Source organism: Coregonus lavaretus (genome assembly GCF_964263955.1).
Source record: "Coregonus lavaretus genome assembly, chromosome: 13".
In the NCBI taxonomy this organism is placed as follows: domain Eukaryota; kingdom Metazoa; phylum Chordata; class Actinopteri; order Salmoniformes; family Salmonidae; genus Coregonus; species Coregonus lavaretus.
The window spans coordinates 6,025,672-6,048,360 of NC_140000.1; the positions used below are offsets into that span (position 1 = coordinate 6,025,672).

At 45.2% G+C, this 22,689-nt stretch overlaps 1 protein-coding gene across 1 annotated transcript; it reads left to right on the forward strand.

Annotated features, from left to right (window-relative positions):
- The first annotated feature begins 11,155 nt into the window (after positions 1-11,155).
- Positions 11,156-22,440, forward strand: LOC311139545 (methanethiol oxidase). The gene is made up of 12 exons (XM_084174432.1): positions 11,156-13,076; positions 16,295-16,351; positions 16,831-16,943; positions 17,117-17,302; positions 18,133-18,253; positions 18,699-18,881; positions 19,012-19,193; positions 19,321-19,399; positions 19,548-19,669; positions 20,836-20,928; positions 21,071-21,189; positions 21,418-22,440. The coding sequence occupies exons 1-12, from the start codon at positions 13,073-13,075 to the stop codon at positions 21,578-21,580; spliced, it is 1,422 nt and encodes a 473-aa protein (XP_084030558.1). The 5' UTR covers positions 11,156-13,072; the 3' UTR covers positions 21,581-22,440.
- Positions 22,441-22,689: the final 249 nt, after the last annotated feature.

Genomic DNA, 22,689 nt, shown 5'->3' on the forward strand with positions numbered 1-22,689 from the left:
AAAAAAGAGCCAGAATCAATACCAGGTCAGATAAAATAAAAACACAGGAGAATGTACGCTAATTCTCATGTAGTTCAACTGTACCTTGCTGTTTATGCCGTTGTGTGTTTCCTGCAGTCTGTGAAACCTCCTTTTCCTCCACGACATCCCGAGAGACTCCAGTTCCCAGCATACCCTCCCTCACTCACTCAGCTGCACAGCGTGTCCCGGCAACGGTTTCCAACACAGGCCAGTCCTCCTCCTCTGTCTTGCAGCGCACCACTATAGCACGTGAGTTTATGTTTTGGGGGAAGGATGGCGTCTCAAACACACACTGCCGAAAGGCTAAAACAGCTGTCGTTACTTTCAGAAACACAGGAAATGCTCAGTAATGGATTTTGATTATTTGATTGTACAGGAGTATTTATAAATGCGTTATACACTTCGGAGTCAGAAACTAAAGAGAATGCAACACTGATTATAATATGCAGTTGGCCTACACTTCAAAGCAGTTGTAGAAGACATGAGTCCGGCTCATGGTCTCGTGATGAGGTAGCCCCTGCCTGCGACTTCAAAATCAGTGTCACCCTCACCAAAGGGGGAATGTCCTCTTGGTCTAACGGTCAAGACATTGGTTTCTCCCTTGGTAGACACAGGGTTCAGATCCCACCCGTGACACTAACCACTAGGTTGTCCCCCTTCCTCTGTGTCCCTCAGCTCCTGTGTCGTCATCGGTGTTACCTCAATTTATGGTCCCCACGGGGGTCCCTGGTATGCCCTCTCTGGTGCCATCGGGCATGGTCCAGGGACAACAGCTGATCCAGATCCAAACCCCTACAGGTCTGAGCACCATGCTACTGCCCACAGCTGTTAACCCTGGTGCCGGCCCTGCCAATGCCCAGCAGATCTACTTCACCCAGGTACGGACTGCATCAGTGGTCACGGATCTTCTCCGGCCTGCTTCGGTTCAGTTCAGCAAGGGGGAATGCATTTAAGAATGTATTTAACTTCAACTCATTATTACATCTCACAGGGTTTCCCGGTCCGAAATGTGAGGCCTGGGCAGAACCCTATGGGGATAGTTCTGAATTTACAACAAGGGCAGATGATTCGACCCATCACTCTACTCTCTGGTAATTGTATCTCTTACTTCTTTAGTCAATGCTGTTTTCACAGATCTACAACAGACAGGTCCCGCAACATACTGGGGTCCCAAACACTCATTTTTGAAAAGTCTCCAGGAAGCAAGTTATTGACAGCAGCCATTTTGGACAACATAGTGTATAGTAACACCATTTTGTTAACAGCCCCCTCTCTCCTATGGTAGGACCTGGAGGGCAGTTCTTTGCTCCGTCTATGGGGATGCCTCAGGTTGTGAGCCAGCCTGCACAGATTAGGCCCACTGCTGGCCCTAGTGGTGTTTTACGGCAGGCAGCGCCCGGCACCTTTGCCACTATGCAAATCCCTGCCACCCTCACCATCCGCGGGGCCAGTCATGCCCCCCTCACAACCACAGCTAGCACCATGGGCAACCGGCCCACCCTACTCAACCCTTCCTCACAGCCTCAGATTTGTAAGTTCTTATTTTATGGGTGGATCTCAATAGTCTAAATTCAATAAAGTACTGCTTTTGTATATATTGTTAAATCTGTTGAACTTATCATGACCAACTTATGTTCCCCTGCTTTTCTTTGTGCTATAGTGAAATGGAACCAAGTCCCAGTCGCTCTCCAATCGCAGCTACTGCAGATCGTCAAGAGCAACAGCCAGGCCAATGTACCCGTGGCCACGCCCCTGACACAGGGCATCACCAAAGGTACAGTAAATACACCCATATCAGAACTATTGCTCATTATCATATGCACTCGCTGGTTCTAAGTATAAAATGTTTCTCTGTTCTGTTTGTTTTACAGTTGATCAGGCGCTGAAAATATGCCCCCGTTGTGGAGCCCAATTCAAAATGCAAGAAGCACTTCAAGGACATATGTGTGTAAGAAGCTTTATCATATGCACCTTAGAACATCCCAGATATTAAACCATGAACCACAGGTATGATGAGCATGATGGCAATTTAAACTGCATTGAATTCCTCCCTCACAGTTCTGCTGTCCAGACCTGGTCAATACTGCAGGGCCTTCCAGCAGCAGTGGCACTCAGAACCCCCTGCCAGAACGGGCCCCCAGCTCCAATCCAGACCCTCCGCCTAAGGTGGTTATGCTAGTGGATGATTTCTACTATGGCCGCTTCGCGGGCCAACAGTCTCTGGTCGACAGCCAGCCCACCAAGCTGAACTACTCCTTCAAATGTGTCATCTGCCCTAAGAGGTCCAATAGCAACATTAGGTGAGAATGAGGTCAGCTGCTCCACACACACACACACACACACACACACACACACACACACACACACACACACACACACACAGTATGTACACATACAGCCTGACCTGAAATGACAACATTAGGGGGCAGAAGTATCAATCAGATGTTTGCATGTGATACATTGCCACAAAGGTATCTGGACCACTTATTCAAGTGTTAGAACTATGCAAATGCAAATCTCAATTGATGGAAGGATGTTAACTGTGTTTGCGTGTGTGTGTGTGTGTGTGTGCGTGCTCGGCAGGCTGATGGACCACATGAAGCAGCACCCAGAGATGACTAAATGGGTGGACCAACTGACCTCCTGCCAGCACTGCTTCCGCCAGTTCTCTACCAGCGCCCAGCTCCAACACCATGTGGAGAATGCCCACGGGCCCACTCAGTCTTCCAGTACGCCCTCACATATGACAATACTTACATATTCATCTGTTGTTAAATATGCATCCTGTGACATTTTTGAAAATCATGTTTTCTCTATTGACCGTGCAGCTTGTTGCAAGATCTGTGAGTGGGCGTTTGAGAGTGAGCCTGTGTTCCTGCATCACATGAAGAACACCCACAAACCAGGAGAGATGCCCTATATTTGCCAGGTTGGTGACCTTTCACCTCCAGTTGAACATGATAGAATACATGCTGCCCACCTTCCCATTTACTCTCAGAACCACACCTTCCTGAAATCCCATCCCTTCTTTTCAAGGTGTGTCAGTACCGATCTTCTTTCTTTTCGGATGTGTACAACCACTTCTGTACCAGTCATGCAAAGACATGCAACCAGCTGTGTGTTTACTGCCTGAAGGTGTTCAAGAGCCCCAACTCCTACCAGCAGCACTACATACGACACCAGGTAGAGAAACAACCCAGGAGCATTAGATTTTACATTTACGTCATTTAGCAGACGCTCTTATCCAGAGCGACTTACAGTAGTGAGTACATAAATTTTCTCGTAATGGTCCCACGTGGGAATCGAACCCACAACCCTGGCGTTGCAAGCACCATGCTCTACCAACTGAGCCACACAGTACCACAAAAAAAACTAGTATTGTTCCCATTTAAAACTGTTGTAAATAATTTACTTAAAGGAAGGTATTTTCTTAAAGTGCAAAAAAGTATTTATGGCCTGGTTTCCCGCGCTCATATTAAACCTATTCTTGGATTAAACACCAATCTCAATAGAGAATCTTCATTGTAAGTGTGTTTTTAGTCCAGGACTAGGTTAAATCTGGGTCTGGGAAACGGTCCCGTATGTTTTATAAAGGCAGTTGTACTGCAAAGTAGGCGTTGCAAGAAAAATTGTTTTGTAAACTCTTGTACAAAGGAAAAAATAGATCAGCAGTTTCTTCTGCATTTTATGTTTAACGCTGAAACACTGAACCCAACTCTTGATTTTTCAGGCCAGTAGAGCGAGTCACTGCAACAAGTGCCGTTTGCAGTTCCTCTCCGCCACGGACAGGATGGAGCACAAAACCCACAGCCACAGGACCTTCTGCAAGCCCAAGCAGCTGGAGGGGCTCCAACCTGGGACTAAAGTGAGTTGATGAACAGCTTAATTTAACTGATTAGTCATTCTCTTAGTTGTGCCACACTCTTAGTAGAAAAGGTGCTATCTAGAACCTAAAAGGGTTATTCTGCTGTTCCCATAGGAGAACCCTTTGAAGAACCCTTTTTGGTTCTGGGGTAGAACCCTTTTGGGTTCCATGTAGAACCCTTACAGAGGGTTCTACATGGAACCCAAAAGAAGGGTTCTCCTATAGGGACAGCCGAAGAACCCTTTTGGACCCCTTTTTTCTAAGAATGTAGAGATTCAGGCAATTCACTTGTTGGACAGAACAACGGTTAACCAAAAAGCAATGCATGTCCTAGATCAAGAAGGGGTTATATTAGTGTAGGTATAATATTCATAGGTAGAATGGGGTTAAACACAGTGTTGTATTCTTGTCTGTGTACTTAGGTGACCATCAGGGCATATGTCCACCACAAGGGACAGTTGCCCAAGAATGTACCTGTGGACTATAAGACGACAGGCCCCACTCCTCAGGCGGGCCAGACCTACACTAACAGCAACATACAACACAAACCTCATCAGTCCAAACCACCTCCACAAACAACCAAAACCACCATGAGGAAATCCATCAAGCAGTTGGACCTGCTCACCAAGTTTCAGAAACGGAGGTGAATAATAGTCATATTGTTGTGCATTTCTTCTCCATGGAGCTACACAAATCCCAGGAGGACATTCTGTCTTCTATCTTTAATCTCAGACTTAGTTTTTGATTGAGCTATATGACAGTAGGGCTACCTTGCCCTCTGATAGCATGTATAAACATAATCATCATTTGGTGGGTGTTTTATATTTGTTCTTTTTCACACATGTACAAGTGTGTACTAATACGCGTGTGTGAATTGGAAATACGTTTTTTTGCATATCCCAACTCTCTCTGAGACACCCTCGGAGAGTGGGGTCACTGCCAGGGTGATTATATAAACGCATATATTGTGGCTGAAGTGTCTGACCTCTGTGTGACCTCCTCTACAGTGTGTCGCTAGTCAAGCAGCGGTGCATGGAGTGCAGCTCAGACGTACCCAGCTTCCCCGACCACTACCCCACCTTCGTCCACTGTGCCGTGTGCCCCTACAGCACCTGCTGCTCGCGCTCCTACGCAGACCACATGATCACGTAAGTCAAGCTTCATTATCGATATAGATCATGTTTTATTAGCCAAAGAAACAATAGTTCATTCATTGATCATAGATGACTTGGAAAGTTTGATAGCGGTTAATTTCTCTTGTTGCAGAAATCATGCACCACGTATGAAAACCAACCACGTACCCCTGCACAAGCGGCCACCCCCTTGGTAATGGACACTGTTTCCCGCTGTGTTGTGTTTTTTATATTTTTTGCTTGCCAGTTACTACGGACACTTGCCAACCTTCTCTCCCTCTGTCCCACACAGCTATTTGAAGCTGCTGTGTGAGGTCTGTGACTTCAGCTCTCAGACGGGTGACCTTATGGCCAAGCACCTGGCCCAGTACCCAAGTCACGGCTCTAGCACCTGTACACCAAACGGTGGGTGTCTTCAAGCTCCCCACAGAACTCCAAACAGATAGCCTTGGCATGAATATGTCAGTTTTACCATGGAAGAGGGGAGATGCTTTATATTTGCAGTCTAGAAAACGTTTTGAAACTGCTATATTAATTAAAATTGTATAAAGTATATACTATTTACAAAAGTGTATTTATAAGAACTACAATGCATAAGCATTTAGACATTAACATTTATAATTTATACAGCATTAATCTTATTCATTAAACATACTATAACGTGTAACCAGGATGGCTACACTAAAAAAAATACAAATCTATTAATGGTGACATTTGTGCAAAATGTGCCAGCAAAAGAGCACCATGATTTGAAAAAGATATCTAGTTGTGGTGGGTTGGTGTCCTTGTCTTTAAAAATATATCTAGTTGTGGTGGGTTGGTGTCCTTGTCTTTAAAAATAAATGTAGTTGTGGTGGGTTGGTGTCGTTATCTTAAAAAATATATCTAGTTGTGGTGGGTTGGTGTCTGTATCATTAAAAATATATCTAGTTGTGGTGGGTTGGTGTCCTTTAAAAATATATCTAGTTGTGGTGGGTTGGTGTCCTTATCTTTAAAAAAAATATCTAGCTGTGGTGGGTTGGTGTCGGTAGCTTTAAAAATATATCTAGTTGTGGTGGGTTGGTGTCCTTATCTTTAAAAATATGTCTAGTTATGGTGGGTTGGTGTCGGTATCTTAAAAAATATATCTAGTTGTGGTGGGTTGGTGTCCTTTAAAAATATATCTAGTTGTGGTGGGTTGGTGTCCTTATCTTTAAAAATATATCTAGTTGTGGTGAGTTGGTGTCGGTATCGTTAAAAAGATATCTAGTTGTGGTGGGTTGGTGTCCTTATCTTTAAACAGATATCTAGTTGTGGTGGGTTGGTGTCCTTATCTTTAAAAATATATCTAGTTGTGGTGGGTTGGTGTCCTTATCTTTAAAAATATATCTAGTTGTGGTGGGTTGGTGTCCTTATCTTTTTCCGTTTGCTTCGTTGTTTAACTTGGCCCGATGCCAAATGTTTTGGTGCACACCAGATAAAATAACGCTACATGGCCGCATCCCATGTTGCTAGTTCACACATAGCAGGGATCATCAACTAGATTCAACCACGTGACGATTCTATTTTATTTTTTCTTGAGGGGATGGTCAGGGGTCCGAAACATAATTACAAATAATTGTAGAATGCAAATTGACCTCAAGAAGCCCAAACTGATATAATATTTGACTAAAACATAATCATTTCAAACCTTGCTTGCATTTTTATACGATCACATATCTCTTTATAATGTGTGGGAATACAGGCCAAATTCGGCCTGCGGGTCGCCAGTTGGGGAACCCTGTACTACAGGAACTGGCAAACAGATTTTTGTACATCAAGACACACTCCAAAGCATGTTTTGTGCCAAAGTAAATAGGAAAATGTGTGGAGTCCAAAAATTACCCAAGTGCAGAGGAGGAATGTCTTACCAAGGAGCCAGTCTGCATACCAATCTGTTTTCATCTGCCATTTATGTTGTCTTCAGACTACTGGCCAGTTGAGAAGGGGTTATATTTTCCCCTGTTCTCTTTCTATCCACATGGTGTCGTAAAAGTGGACTAGCGCTGACATAAGAAATGGCCCATGGTGTTATAAAAGAAAAGTTGTGTCAACTTGGCTCTGTGGAGCAGAAGACTAACTGTTGTTCCTGTGATTCCCCTCCCTCCCTCACAGAGTCTCTGGAGTCTGACATTGAGTTCTGCCAAGAGGAGGACAAATCAGGAGGGGATGTAGAAGTGGTGAGGTCTGAATGGGCATTAATGGAGAACTGGAGAGAACCTCTGCTGAGAGGCACCGACTGCCCCATCGCAACCATCCTCGACTTCACAGAGAGCTGCGGTCCTCGCCAGTCCTTAAACAAAAACAGCGACGCTGTCGACTACTTCAACCTGCTCTTCCCGTACTCGCTCATGGAGCTCATCGCCAGCGAGACCAACGCTAAGGCCAAGACCTGCCAGTTTCTTGGGCAGAGCGACCCGGACTGGGTCCCTGTCACCGCTCACGAGATCAAGGGCTTCATAGGTCTCAGTATACTCATGGGCCTTCAGAGCCTCCCAGAGCCTGCCAACTACTGGTCCTGGCAGCACTACGACAACTGCCACACCTTCTTCAGGGCCATGTCCATCAAGCGCTTCCAGCAGATCTCCACCAACATCCGGATGGGTAGTCTACTCACCTCCATGGAGGAGGAGGGAGAGGGCAGTGGCAGCGACAGGCTGCGTCTCTTCAGACCTATGCTGAACATCCTTGGCGACTCCATGTGGGAAGCCTACAAACCCAACCGGTGCCTGGCCATCGACCGGGCCCTGCTGCCCAGCCTGGAAACGGAGGCCGGCCAAGCCAAAGGGAACCCCAAGGCCCAACCAGTGGTGTGGCTGCTGTGTGACTCCAAGTCGGGCTACTGCCACCGACTGCTCATCCACATGGGGAGGGAGAAGGAGAAGGAGCTGGGGTTCAGTGTAGTGCTCCCCTTAGTGGAGGGACTCCAGGAGAAACACCACCAGCTCTTCCTGGGTAGCTCACTGGCCTCTGCCCCCCTCATGCAGAAGCTCTTGGACCAGGGCATTTACGCCTCCAGCTCCTTTCCTCCACCAAGCCCCATCCTCCCCAGGGAGCTGTGGGAGCAGGGTCAGCTGGAGAAGCCTGGGGACTTCCTGCAGAGGCAGTTGGGCCCCCTTCTGGCCACCCGCTGGAAAGACACCAAGGAGATGGGCTGCCTGTCCACCAATGCAGAGCCGGGGCAGCCAGACACAGTGTGGAGGAAGTCTCAAACTAAAGTGGGAGAACTCAGCCCCATCGAGCGTCCCTTAGCCTTCCGACTTCTGCAGGAGAACATGCGAGGCGTCGACATCTGCAAACAGCTGCTGGCCTGCAACCCGCTAGGAGGGCTGCCACTAGACAAGCACTGGCGCAGTCTCTTCTGGTTCCTGGTCAACCTGAGCATAGTCAATGCCTTCATAGTGCTGCGGGAGAGCCGCAAAGAGAACCCTCCATCGTGGGTGCAGGGCGGGCTCTTTACCCAGGCAAACTTTCGCAAGCGCTTAGGGCACCAGCTGGCCAAGTGCGCAGAAAGACAAGCACGCATCCACTCTGAGACTAAGGAGGGACCAGCGGGCGTCCGAGAGGTTGCACTGCAAGGCAATCCAAATAAACTAAGGCACAGATTGGTTAAACTCACCGCCAAGACCAAGAGATGCAAGAACTGCAATCTGAAGAACCTGCGCCATGAGAGCGTGTTTGGATGCATCGTTTGCAAAGCCAACCTGTGCAAGCAGCCCAGCTGCTTCTGGGAGTATCATGGCTTCTCACCCCACCACTTAGGTCAATCATTTATTTGATGCTTTGTAGATGCACACACAAGAATATGATACCAAAACACATATATAATCAATCCCAAGACTAGCTTAATCTCCATGAGTATACACGGGTCAAAAACATTGTCCGTGACTGCTTGACAGTGAAAGTGTAAAGGTGATGGATGATATTACTAATACATTACGATAGGGAAAACAAAGTCAACATAGTTCAACCTGAAACAGAAATGTTTATGTTGTAACACATTTAGCTGCATGCTCTTTCTCTTCAAATCTAAACTCTTATCCTCTTTTTTTACAGGCTCACCTAATGTTGGATTCATCATGGAGGACATGAGGTACTTTACGAGACGCACTCCAGCCGTTTCACCCTGGTTTCACACGATTTACTCCCACAAAATATATTGTGATTTAATTTAGATGTTTTATCTGTCATGCCTCAAATACCACTCATCTTTCTTTCCTGCTTTGTCTTTCTGCAGAAACACCACGGGAGCAGACCGCTTTGACGACAGCAGCGAGTGGGGTCCCTTAGGGCCGGAGAGTGACCTGGACGAGGCAATGGCCCCAGTGGAGGACATGGGCTCAGACACAGACGATGAAGAAATGGAGGTTGAAGGTCTTGACAAGGACGTTGATGAAGTTTTTCATGAAGGGGAGTCTAAAGAGCAGCCTGCCGCATCTGATCCTCCCGTCACCCCTCCGACAGAACGCCCGGTGGTAAAAGAACGAGAGGACACCCTCTCTGTGCGTCTGCTGAGGATAGTGCTGTTCGCCCTCTGCTGCGGGGAACGCCAAGCTGCCAAGCAGCTATCCACCCAGTCCAATCTCATCCGGGCCTGGCTGAAGGATAAGGAGAAGCAGCTGGAGCGTGATGGCCGGGGACCCGGCAAGGGAGAGGCGGTGGAGCGCATGGTGGAGTGGGTCATGGCCCAGCGAGAGCAGCAGCTGCCGCTCAATGAGAAGAACCTTTTTCAGAGGGCTTCTGAGATCCACAGCCAGGACGGCCACAGCAGCGCCTTCCGCATCTCTTACGACTGGGCTGTGAGCTTCATGCTGCAGCATAGCCTTGGCTGGCAGGCTGTTGGGCGGACCGCCACGGTCAGCCGGCGCTTGCCACGCTCCATGGAGGACAACGCTAACTCCTTCACCAAGTTCACCCGCAAGCACATCCAGGCCCACGATCTGCCCCACACAGGGATAGCTGCCATGGACGAGCTGTCTGTCTTTGTAGACATTGAGGCGCTTGCGGATCCAGCCAAAGTGGACAAAGAAGGGGCTCTCCAGCTGGTGGGAACCAGGGAACCTCTGGTCACCATCTATCTGTCAGCGCTGGCCGATGGCACCATGCTACGCACCCTGGTCCTAATCAAGGGGCAGCTCCCCGAGATGCAGGGCACAGGCCTGCCCAACTCTGTCCTGCTGGAGGCCAAGGTGGAGGGATTTACCAGGGACGAGGAATTGGCGCTGTGGGAGTCTCTGGTGTGGCGTCAACACATGCTGGACCAGAGCAGGAGTACCAAAGGCATGCTGATCCTGGACGGTCACCGCGGACACCTGTCTAAGGACTTCCTGACCACCCTTGGAGCCACTGGCACCCTTCCGGCCGTGGTCCCCGCCGGCTGCACCTGTCGCCTCCAGCCCCTGGAGATGTGCCTGCGGCCCGTGCTGCAGAGTTTCCTGCTGGCCCGCTGGGCCCGGCTGGCTGCAGAGGGCGGGGCAGCAGGGGCCACACACAAAGACCTAGTGCAACTGCTAGTTGCCTGGCTAGTGGAGGCCTTGTCCTACTTAGAGGAACAGCCTGATCTGCTGCGACAGTCCTTCCACCTTACTGACTTGGTCCCTGGGCAGCGGGACCAGGAAATGACCAAGACTCTGGCAGAGACCCAGTCAGAGCTGATGAGTACTCTCAGAGAGGCCCTGCTAGGTCCTGAGGTTCTGGAGCCGGAGTCACCAGCAGAGCTTGAGCAGGAAGACAGCAGGGGCACAGAGGACATGGAGGCTGGAGAAGAGAGGGTAGATGAGGATCAAAAGGCTGGAGAAGAGAGGGTAGATGACGAGCAAGATGCTGGAGAAGAGAGGGTAGATGAGGAGCAAGAGGTTAAAGAAGGGAAGGTAGATGAGGAGCAAGAGGCTGGAGAAGAGAGGGTAGATGAGGAGCAAGAGGTTAAAGAAGGGAAGGTAGATGAAGAGCAGGAAAGTGGAGAAGAAAAGGTAGATGAGAATCACAAGGCAGCTATAGAAATGGACACAACAAAGGATAACATCTTGGAAAAGGGAGAGGAAGAGATGGAGCCGCTGCCAGAGAGCCAGGAGACTGGAGGGTCCCATGAGGAGGTCTCCCCCTCTTAGTCCTTCCCTTTCACAAACTCTGAGTAGAATACTGCTCTTCGGTCCTACACAAGAACATCTGCCGTGTTGCCTTAGGCCACACAGCCTGTGGGTCTTCCCTGCAAATGGCCACAGAAGATTACAGTGCATACTGTTACAGTACAATCGGTCAACCTTTTAACCTTTTTTATGTAATCAGTGTGGGGAAACTGAGTGGGGATCCCTTGTTAGACTTGACAGGTTCTATGTTTTGCTTTAATGAACACTATAAGACGCACAACAAACTCCATGAACCATAAGGCATGTTCTTGCGGTGGAAGTTGTTGTAGTGGTAGAAATCAAGGTCTAAACTGATCATCAACTGAACACAAAACATTTTAAGGTGCTATACTGTTCTTTCATTCAGTTTGATGATATTTACTATGCCATGTTTAGTATTTTTTTTTAATTCAATGCCTTTGACAGATTGGTGTTGGTTTACACATTTTCCCCCAACTTTTGCTTCCTTATCCCTTATTGCACTCAAATGACTTTAAATATGTTCTTTGCTTACCTTGAAAGTAGCCTAATCTATGGGCGAGAGAGACTCCGCCATATTGCTAGAAGGCTAGTGATGACTAGGCCCACAGCTATACAGAGTATTCTATTTCTCTTAATAAGGACTTATTAAGACAAATACCACGTTCTCTTATCTGTGTCTCAGTCAATAGATTGTAGTACTGAGGAAGGATTGGCAAGCTTGAGAAATGGCGGAAATGTTGAGTTCCTTAGGGAGTTACATAATATCTAATGCATTTTGCAGATGTCCAATATGTTCTTTAACAATTATCTGAACTGTACCTCATTTGTCACAGTCGCAGACACACAAATATTACATTAATTTAATCCTTTCCTTTTCTGATTTGCCTTTGGTCTTCTCAAAACTTCCAGACACATGGGGGATATTGAAATGGTGACAACTTCAGCCCTGAAGTTTTTGAATCTCTTGGAAGAAAAACATTTCCTAATCAAGTGTGTAGGCGTTAGAGGCACAATCTGGGATATTTACTGTTTTATGGGCTTAGTACAATAGGCCTAATTCAAAATATATGGTTGTAATACTCTATTGTTTATGTTTTTATTGTCATTTGAGTCTTTAATGTATATCTTCAAAATATGATTAAAAAAGCTAAATCAATTTTATGGATTACGTCCTTAAATCCATAGCTGCGTCTCATTTGAAAGATGTTGTTTTTCGTGCGGACTGAAACACGATATTGTTAAAACTCCAGATTGTGGCTTTAATCTAAACTCACATTCCCCCATATTGAGTTGCGCAAGAGATGACCCTTTGACACAGTTTAAGTAGGATCAATAGAACGAGTTAAATAGACCGTATATCTAATCAGTATGGACCATAGTAAATAAACTGTCAAATAAATTAAACTAAAATGCATATTCCTTACGTTTTAAATGTTTTTATTTTATAGTGTATTGAATGCAGAACATGTTACCTTGCTTTGCGCCAGAACCGTGTCCGATAATGTTTGAAGGAAACAACATTTAACTTCACGCACTTGAGGAAACCGGTGGTAGAAGGTCTTATTAAACCATAACAGAGGGTAGGACTATAGAACTGGGGTATCTCTTCGTTCATATATTAATGGAAAAGGTGTGTTTTGCATCGCCCTGTGCCCCGGTTGGGCGAGGTTTACATATTTTAGATCAATCCATTGGTCGCAAAATGAAATCTCCTCCGCCTGGGCACCGGGTCATGCAAAACCAACCGCACTCAATACTTATTTCTACGTGCAACGTTATTTTGCCAAAAAAAACTCCCCTTTCGTCCCTCTGGCCATTTACCCTACAAAACCTTCCCAGGCAGGCATTCCTTCACTCTCATACCAGCTGAAATAACCCATAGAAAGCTCGGATCCCTGTGGACACCTTGGACGAATAAAGTCTGCAAGATGGGTTTGTGCAATCTTCTTGCTTTTTCACTCATTTTCATAACTTTTAGGAAATCTGTCAAAAAACGTTGAAATGGGTAATTACAAAGTTAATGATTGGGCGTGGACTAGAACATCATGTAAACCACTCTCCCATAGTGTGAACTTTTCATTAACGTATTCAAACTAGAGCTGAATGTGTTATATTAAATTATATACATGCATATTTGAGTAAGTCAACCAATGAAAATGAATGTCCAAAACGAAAATAAGTGTGCGTAATTGTGCACGTACGTACGTGCGAATGGTGATTATTTTTTTGCCAACAATTACGTATACACCTGTATATTTGTGCTAGTGTAGGCTATATTGGCACTCGTGCATTGCTTCAAAATGCAGAAGGAATAGATGAAATAGAAGTAACAGCGACATTTCAATGAGATTTAATCATGTAATGTTTCCCTGATTGAGCTGCTTGCTATGTTTTTACCATAGGATACTTCGCCTTTCACACACCATTTTGAATTAATGAATAACCCTGAGATTTTGAATTAATGAATAACCCTGAGTAAAAACGGTGTTCACACCTGGTCACACAATTGCATAGGTTTGGTGGTCTAAATCAGTGGTTCCCAACCTTTTTCGGTTACTGTACCAAGTACATTTTGCTCTAGTACAAGTTATATTGTTCTAGTGCTTGTTGCCTTGTTCATCTTAAATGCACCACTTTATCATGATGACTCAGCAGAACCAGTGACAAACAATTTGCTATGCATTATTCAATTTAAATGTATACAATTAAATGGAAAAGTCATTTTGACAGTTAGACTAGCCTATTTTCATAACAGAGAATTTGGTAGATCCAACAATGATGCAAGATACTCATCCACATTTCTTTGGACCTGCAACAGTCAAACCCATTAAATGAACTGAAGCTGAACTCGTGGAAGGGCTTGTATATCTTAGAAAGAATCGTGTTGTGAAATGTTGGACTGGAGACTAGTTTCCTGGAAGATTGCTAGATATCTGACATCTATTGTGGTTTCCACATGTTTTCACTATTGTTTGAGCTGCAACAATGGTTTAGGCCAAAACCATTGTTTGCCATGTGTAAGGAAAAAGGCACAGCTTCGACCTTGACCAAATCAATCATTTATTCCAAGTAAAGGCAGCACTAAATTATGGGAGGATTTGGTACAATGCCAAAGACAACCAGCACTCTGGATCAGCAGAGTCCTTCTCACTAAGGTCCACAGATATACAGTGCCTTCGGAAAGTATTCAGACCCCTTGACTTTTTCCACATTTTGTTAGGTTACAGCCTTATTCTAAAATTGATTAAATGTTTTTTCCCCCTCAATCTACACACAATACCCCATAATAACAAAGCAAAAACAGTTTTTTAGAATAAAATACTGAAATATTACATTTACATAAGTATTCAGACCCTTTACTCAGTACTTTGATGAAGCACCTTTGGCAGCAATTACAGCCTTGAGTCTTCTTGGGTATGACACTACAAGCTTGGCACACATGTATTTGGGGAGTTTCTCCCGTTCTTCTCTGCAGATCCTGTCAAGCTCTGTCAGGTTGGATGGGGAGTGTTGCTGCACAGCTATTTTCAGGTCTCCAAAGATGTTCGATCGGGTTCAAGTCCGGGCTCTGGTTGGGCCACTCAAGGACATTCAGAGACTTGTCCCGAAGCCACTCCTGCGTTGTCTTGGCTGTGTGCTTAGGGTCGTTGTCCTGTTGGAAGGTGAACCATCGTTCCAGTCTAAGGTCCTGAGTGCTCTGGAGCAGGTTTTCATCAAGGATCTCTCTGTACTTTGCTCCGTTCATCTTTCCCTCCATCCTGACTAGTCTCCCAGTCCCTGCTGCTGAAGAACATCCCCACAGCAAGATGCTGCCACCACCATGATTCACCGTAGGGATGGTGCCAGGTTTCCTCCAGACGTGACGCTTGGCATTCAGGCCAAAGAGTTCAATCTTGGTTTAATCAGACCAGAGAATCTTGTTTCTCATGGTCTGAGAGTCTTTAGGTGCCTTTTGGCAAACTCCAAGCGGGCTGTCATGTGCCTTTTACTGAGGAGTGGCTTCCGTCTGGTCACTTTACCATAAAGGCCTGATTGGTGGAGTGCTGCAGAGATCGTTGTCCTTCTGGAAGGTTCTCCCATCTCCACAGAGGAACTCTGGAGCTCAGTGAGAGTGACCATCGGGTTCTTGGTCACCTCCTTGACCAAGGTCCTTCTCCCCCGATTGCTCAGTTTGGCCGGGCGGCCAGCTCTAGGAAGAGTCTTGGTGGTTCCAAACTTCTTCCATTTTAAGAATGATGGAGGCCACTGTGTTCTTGGGGACCTTCAATGCTGCAGAATTGTTTTGGTACCCTTCCCCAGATCTGTGCCTCGACACAATCCTGTCTCGGAGCTCTACGGACAATTCCTTCGACCTCATGGCTTGGTTTTTGCTCTGACATGCACTGTCAACTGTGGGACCTTTATATAGACCGGTGTGTGCCTTTCCAAATCATGTCCAATCAATTGAATTTACCACAGGTGGACTTCAATCAAGTTGTAGAAACATCTCAAGGATGATCAATGGAAACAGGATGCACCTGAGCTCAATTTCGAGTCTCATAGCAAAGGGTCTGAATACTTATGTAAATAAAACAGAAATACCTTTTGATTTGAATTAATTTGCAGAAAGTTCTCATCTGTTTTCACTTTGTCATTATGGGGTATTTATGATCCATTTTAGAATAAGGCTGTAACGTAACAAACTGTGGAAAAAGTCAAGGGGTCTGAGAACTTTCTGAATGAACTATACATAACATCACAGATATATAACATCACAGATAAGTACAGTAAACATTTTGTGTGTTGTGCGCATTTACCTATGATTCTGATGGCTGCCAGTAACAGCAACCTTGGAAAAGGAAGACAAAGTGGACAAGTGAATGTCCCCTTTCACACACTCATTCTGCAACAGTTTTACAACTAAAAAAAGTATGAAAAATGGCTCTCTACACGACTTACCTGTGGTGAAACTTCTAGGTCATTTTAAACATATGCCTAACATCTGTATGACGAATGCATGTATGACTTATAGGTGTGAAAAGTTTCTGTGGTTATTACCTGCCATAGATGTCCAGCAGTAATAGTAAACACAGAGATTGCTGTGTGTGGCAGTAAAGTTATTTTGAGCGCTCTATGAAAAGGGCACTTGCTGTTTGTTTGTGTTTTTCCAGCAACTAAATGCACAGGCTGTGGACCTGGCTACAAAAGCCCTCTGGATGCCATGAAAGGTGAGTGTCATTTTCTGGAAAACACAAGCTTAGCTCAACCCATGTGTTTTAGGGGGGATTGACATTAAGATCTAAATGGCACTTGCCCATCGGACAAGTCGGGATAATTTTTTGGTTGCCTGAGAGTTTGTCAGTTGCATGAAAATGTTGTTTACACGCACAAATTCCATAATTTGTCTGTCTTTTACTTCAACATTGGGAGGAACCAGACATACCCGTTTTAGGCTACTGGAATTATTTGTGGTTTGATTCACTGCGCTTTGTGTTTTGGTTGTATTCAGTATAAAAAAATCACCTCCCCTAATGGGGAAACCACAGAGCAGGCTCAACTTACCCGACTGGTCAGTTGACTGGGAAATAGTGCAACCCTTAATATCAATCCCTCTTTGGGGTTTGCGGATGTCATGGTTCTTGCCCTTGTGGTCAGGGAGGAGTGAATGACAGTAGTGCCTCCTGAAACGGGGATCTTGTTTTTGAAGGTCCACGTGAGGAGATTGTGTATCTGCCCTGCATTTATCGCAACACCGACATCCAGAAACCAGACTACCTTGCCACTGTCGATGTGGACCCCAAGTCTCCCACTTATTCTCAGGTACTTCTGATTTATATCAATCAACCACTGCCTTGTTTTTGATTTTCACACCTGTCTTCATTAGACAGAGTGGTCGGTAGTTGAAACACTGAAGAGACAACGGTATTATCCATGATGACCTTTGACCATAGGTTGTGGATTAAAGAGTGACCTGGTAATGTCTGTGCCTACAGGTCATCCACAGGCTGCCCATGCCCAACATGAATGACGAGCTACACCACTCTGGTTGGAACGCCTGCAGCAGCTGTTTTGGTGACTCATCCAAGAAGCGCAACCGACTTATCCTGCCCTCGCTCATCTCCTCCCGGGTCTATGTAGTGGACACTGGAACAGACCCCCGTGCACCACAGATGCACAAGGTAAAGGGTCACCCTTCTACAGCGGGTGATGGGTTACAGTGATACTACAGTACTTGGTGACCATGTTGCACAGCTAAGGTTATGCAACTTCTTTTTAATATTTCACTATCTTATATTTAAGCAATAAGGCACGAGGGGGTGTGGTATATGGCCAATATACCATGGCTAAGGGTTGTTCTTATGCACGACGCAATGTGGTGTGCCTGGACACAGCCCTTAGCCGTGGTATATTGGCCATATACCACAAACCCCGAGGTGCCTTATTGCTATTTATAAACGGGTTACCAACTTAATTAGAGCAGTAAAAATAAATGTTTTGTAATACCCGTGGTAAACGTCTCATATACCACGGCTGTCAGCCAATCAGCATTCAGGGCTCAAACCACCCAGTTCATATAACAACATTGATCACATTACTTTTCTCCAAATTGGAAGCCCCCCAACTCTTCTTATTGTGCATAACTGTAAAACTTGGAGAATGTTGAATATTTCTCTACCCCCTGTCCGATAACATTTCATACATTATTTGACATGAGTCATTGATTTTCTTTTTTTGCCATACAATCATTTTTATCACACACAAAAAAAAAAACGAAAACAGACACGGCTAACACAGTCAACACCACAATGTCATACAAGGATCTCCAGCACATGATGAATCAAAAACAAGAAAAAGACAATTGAATATACAGATTTGGTCAAGCCTCTCACCCATCTCTCACCAACAGCCCGTAGCCATCTTCTCAAATATGCATCATTGTTTTTAAAGGAAAGTATCCTACCCATGCAGAGTGTAATCTGATCTAAACCAAATGATTGCTTCCTCACAGATTGTGGAGCCCACAGATATCTTCTGGAAGACGGGCCTTGCCAACCCCCACACCACACATTGCCTGGGCAGCGGACAGATTATGATCAGCAGCATGGGAGATCCATCTGGCAATGGCAAGGGTAGGAGGAGACAACATGCTGCAGTAGGGCGACAGACTTTGTTCTGGGAAAAAGCCTCATACAATGTGGGCGACCTAGAAACACTTTCCTTTGTATCATACAGAAAAGGATGTGTGCCTGGATACAGTGCCTGGATACAGCCCTTAGCCGTGGTATATTGGCCATATACCACAAACCCCCGAGGTGCCAAATTGCTATTATAAACTGCTTACAAACGTAATTAGAACAGTACAAATAAACGTTTTGTCATACCCGTGGTATATGGTCTGATATACCACGGCTTTCAGCCAATCAGGGCTGGAACCACCCAGTTTATAATAAGGGACTAAGAAGGCTCTACAATCCACCATGATAAAGAATACTGGGCGGGGCAAGGGAGTGTGTCATTTAGACAAGTTAATATTGATTTGGATTAGATGACTGATGCAGGATATGTTTCTCTCAGGTGGCTTTATCTTGCTGGATGGTGCAACGTTTGAGGTAGTTGGTAACTGGGAGCTGCCTGGTGAGGCGGCACCCTTTGGTTATGACTTCTGGTACCAGCCCCGACACAACGTCATGATGAGCACCGAATGGGGAGCGCCCAAAGCCCTCGCCGACGGCTTCAACCTGGAACATGTCAAAGAAGGTGTGTAAATAGAGGTGATATGTGTGTGTGCATGTGTTTGTGTGCATGCGTGTGTTTGCATGCATGTGTGTTTGTGTTACACTTGTTCAGTAGACAGAACAAGGTTTCAATGCTGCTGTTGTGTCTGCAGGTCACTATGGATCGAAGATCCACGTGTGGGACTGGACCACTCACAAGCGGCTGCAGTCCCTGGACCTGGGGGAGGAGGGCGCCATTCCTCTGGAGATCCGCTTCCTCCATGATCCTGCCGCCACGGAGGGCTACGTCGGCTGTGCACTCCAAGGAACTGTCTTCCGTTTCTACAGGACACCGGTGAGGAAAAAGTAGAGAGAATAGAATAACATTTATGAACTCTCTTGCTTCCTCGCTGTTGTGTTTGGCATTGTGTCTTATAAAAAGGTACTGTCTCAACATTGAAACGTTATTTTTCTCTGTGCAGAAAGGAGACTGGGCTGCTGAGAAGGTTATTCAGGTCCCCAGTAAGAAAGTGGAGGGATGGGCTTTGCCAGTGATGCCAAGTGAGTGGGTGTGGAAAATGTTGATGGGAGAATACCGCAGATTAGGGATACATTTAACACTTCCAGTGCATATTTGGGTGTAGCTACCCATTCCATAGTAAAATGTATACCTGAATTTGACGGATGCTGTGTGATCTGTTCATTTCAGGTTTGATCACAGATATTCTGATCTCCCTGGATGACCGCTTCCTATACTTCAGTAACTGGCTGCACGGAGACATACGACAGTATGACATCACAGACAGGAGGAACCCACGTCTGGCTGGCCAGGTGAGATCACAAGTTTACAACATGGCTGATTTTATTATCTTAAACCCACAAAACATTTTTCATGTAGGTACTTATGTAACAGATGTATATCGTACTCTCCTTGCGTTGTGTTTTTTCTTAATAAATCACATCAGCCAGTGGTCCCAGTTGAGCATCATTTATTTATGTTGTTAAATGGGAAACAGCACGTTAGTTGTGCAGAGCTTAACGATATTGATGGCTGTCGATGGCAAAATCCCTTGCATCACATTTTCATACTGGGAAGACCTGACGTTCACGATCTCCCCCTAGCTGCAAGCGGGGCCAATCACAACACGCCTTATTGTCATCAGAGTTGAACCAACCAATAAGAATGCTTGAACATTAAATACACATTTCTTTAGAGGCAAGTGGAAACATAACCAACCCTGTTACACTTACTTAAATGAATCATCTTCATCAGTCTGCCAATGTGATGCATACCTGTGTTAGGGTCAAGCAAGTGGCCTCTAACATTTACATTTTGGTCATCTAGCCCAGGGCTTCCCAAACGTTTTCACTCGGGGCCCCCCTTCCAGCATTCGGGAACATCCTGCACCACGCGTGCATGCACCACGTCTATTTCTATGGGCACAAGCACGGTTCATGACACAAACTGTTCACAGCTCTCTTGTTGGTGGAGAGAATTTAGCAGGTTTAAAGCGCATTTCCTGCAATTCTACACATTATGTCATGGGGTGCAAAGACAATTTTGCCATTTTAAACATTTTGCCATGTCTAATGTGTATTTATGTGATATTTGAGTGACAAAAAATTACAACTATCTAGGGGCTAAAAAAACCTAAATAAAAAACTGCTAGCTGACATGGGCTAGTTGATCTGGACATTTCTGACAAGGTATAAATAGCTCTCTAAGGTATGCAATGACTAACATGACAAATGGAAAACTGATGCATTACCCAATTTCGCAATTGCACCTTGTGCATTATACCCCGCTCCCCCCCTGCCGATCCCTTGCGCCCCTCTAGGGGGTGTGCCCCACAGTTTGGGAACCACTGATCTAGCAGACGCTCTTATCCAGAACGACTTACATGCAGTTAATTCCACTTAAGGTAGCTAGGTAAAACAGTCTCCTGAAATGATTGAAGTTGTGCACTGACTGTGTTTATGTCTCACTGTGTATTCAGCTCTTTTTGGGAGGGAGCATCCTAAACGATGGCCCTGTCAAAGTACTGGAGGACCCAGAGAATCAGAGCCAACCACCCCCACGCACAATCAAGGTGTGTAAGAATAACAATCTATACCCAAACTCAAGCTTCACACACACACTGGCAGAATGTCTGCATTAGGACAAACGTAGGTGTTTAGGTTGCGTTTGTAAGGTGCAGACACCGACTTGTGTGTACATATGATCCACACCAGGGGAAGAGGATCCCAGGGAGCCCCCAGATGTTGCAGCTCAGTCTGGATGGAAAGAGACTGTACGTCACCACCTCTCTCTACAGTGGCTGGGACAAGCAGTTCTACCCGGAAATGATCAAGTGAGGACCTGTTTTTATTTAGTCTTAGATTTTTTTAGCGCACATACTTGTGGTCAATGCACACACAAAATGTCAGTAACAGGTTTCAGTTGCATCAAAACGGTTATTTGTACGCTTTCACTCAATATCACGGGCTGCTTCAATAAGATATTTTGATTGACTTTTGAACACCCATAGCTAGAAACATGATCATATGGAATACTTGACTCTGTTTCTAATTTGCCCTAGGGAGGGTTCTGTGATGATGCAGATTGACGTGGACACAGCCAATGGTGGCCTCAAGGTGAACGAGAACTTCCTGGTCGACTTTGGGAAAGAGCCCGACGGCCCGGCCTTGGCCCACGAGCTACGATACCCTGGGGGAGACTGCACCTCCGACATCTGGCTGTAGAGTTACGCAGGAGGCCACAGTTCTCCCCTTCTCATTCCCAACATACTTTACATAAACTTCATGCAACTCATATTAGCTGGGAACAGGTGGGAAAGGAGGCAAACTCTCATGGCCGATAATGCTGCCTATTCATTCCATGCTGCTTTGCATTAAATGCATTATTGTGCCTTTTGTCATTATCTCATATATGGACCAAATGTCATCTATTGTTCTCTGTTCTCAATGCCAATGGTGAAACTGAGGTTTAAAAAAAGTTAACATATGGAATTCATAGACGAACATCTGATGGCGATTTATAGCCTACTTTTTTAAGAATATGAAGACATTCAAATGTGTCAACATTCCTTAATGGCCCGAGTGTGTGTGTGTGTGTGTGTGTGTGTGTGTGTGTGTTCAGCAGGGTTGAATGAGTCGAGGTATACCAAACCTTTTTTGATATACTATTTCTGGACTATTGTTTTACTCTTAATGTAATAGTAAAATAGATGTTTTATTGTCACATACACCAGATAGGTGTAGTGAAACATGTTGTTTTACAGGGTTAGCCATAGTAGTACAGTGTCCCTGTAGTAAATTAGGGTTAAGTGACATGCTCAAATGCGCATCAACAGATGTTTCACCTTATCAGCTCAGGTATTGGAACCAGCAACCTTTCAGTTACCAGCCCAACGCTCTAACCGCTAGGCTAACTACCGCTAACCACTAGGCTACCAATTTTCCTACATTAATAATGCTTTGCATAATTATTATGTAGTTCATTTAATTGAAAATACTAATTGCACTACATTGATGTTCATTTGCAAGATATGGATGGTTTTAAATAATACATGTCAGCGTTTAATAAATATACTGCATATTCATACTGATTTATAGCCATTGAATGATAATAATTGACCATTGAGTCTCATAGCTACAGTACCGGTCAATAGTTTTAGAACACCTACTCATTCCAGGGTTTTTCTTTACTTTTACTATTTTCTACATTGTAGAATAATAGTGAAGACATCAAAACTATGAAATAACACATATGGAATCATGTAGTAACCAAAAAAGTGTTAAACAAATCAAAATATATTTTAGATTTCAGATTCTTCAAATAGCTACCCTTT

What these genes read in the sequence shown, in the direction of transcription:
- LOC311139545 (XM_084174432.1), top strand. An exon ending in GTGCACCACAGATGCACAAG is followed by an intron (nt 17,303 to 18,132) that starts GTAAAGGGTCAC and finishes GCTTCCTCACAG; the next exon opens with ATTGTGGAGCCCACAGATAT. An exon ending in CACCCCCACGCACAATCAAG is followed by an intron (nt 20,929 to 21,070) that starts GTGTGTAAGAAT and finishes GATCCACACCAG; the next exon opens with GGGAAGAGGATCCCAGGGAG.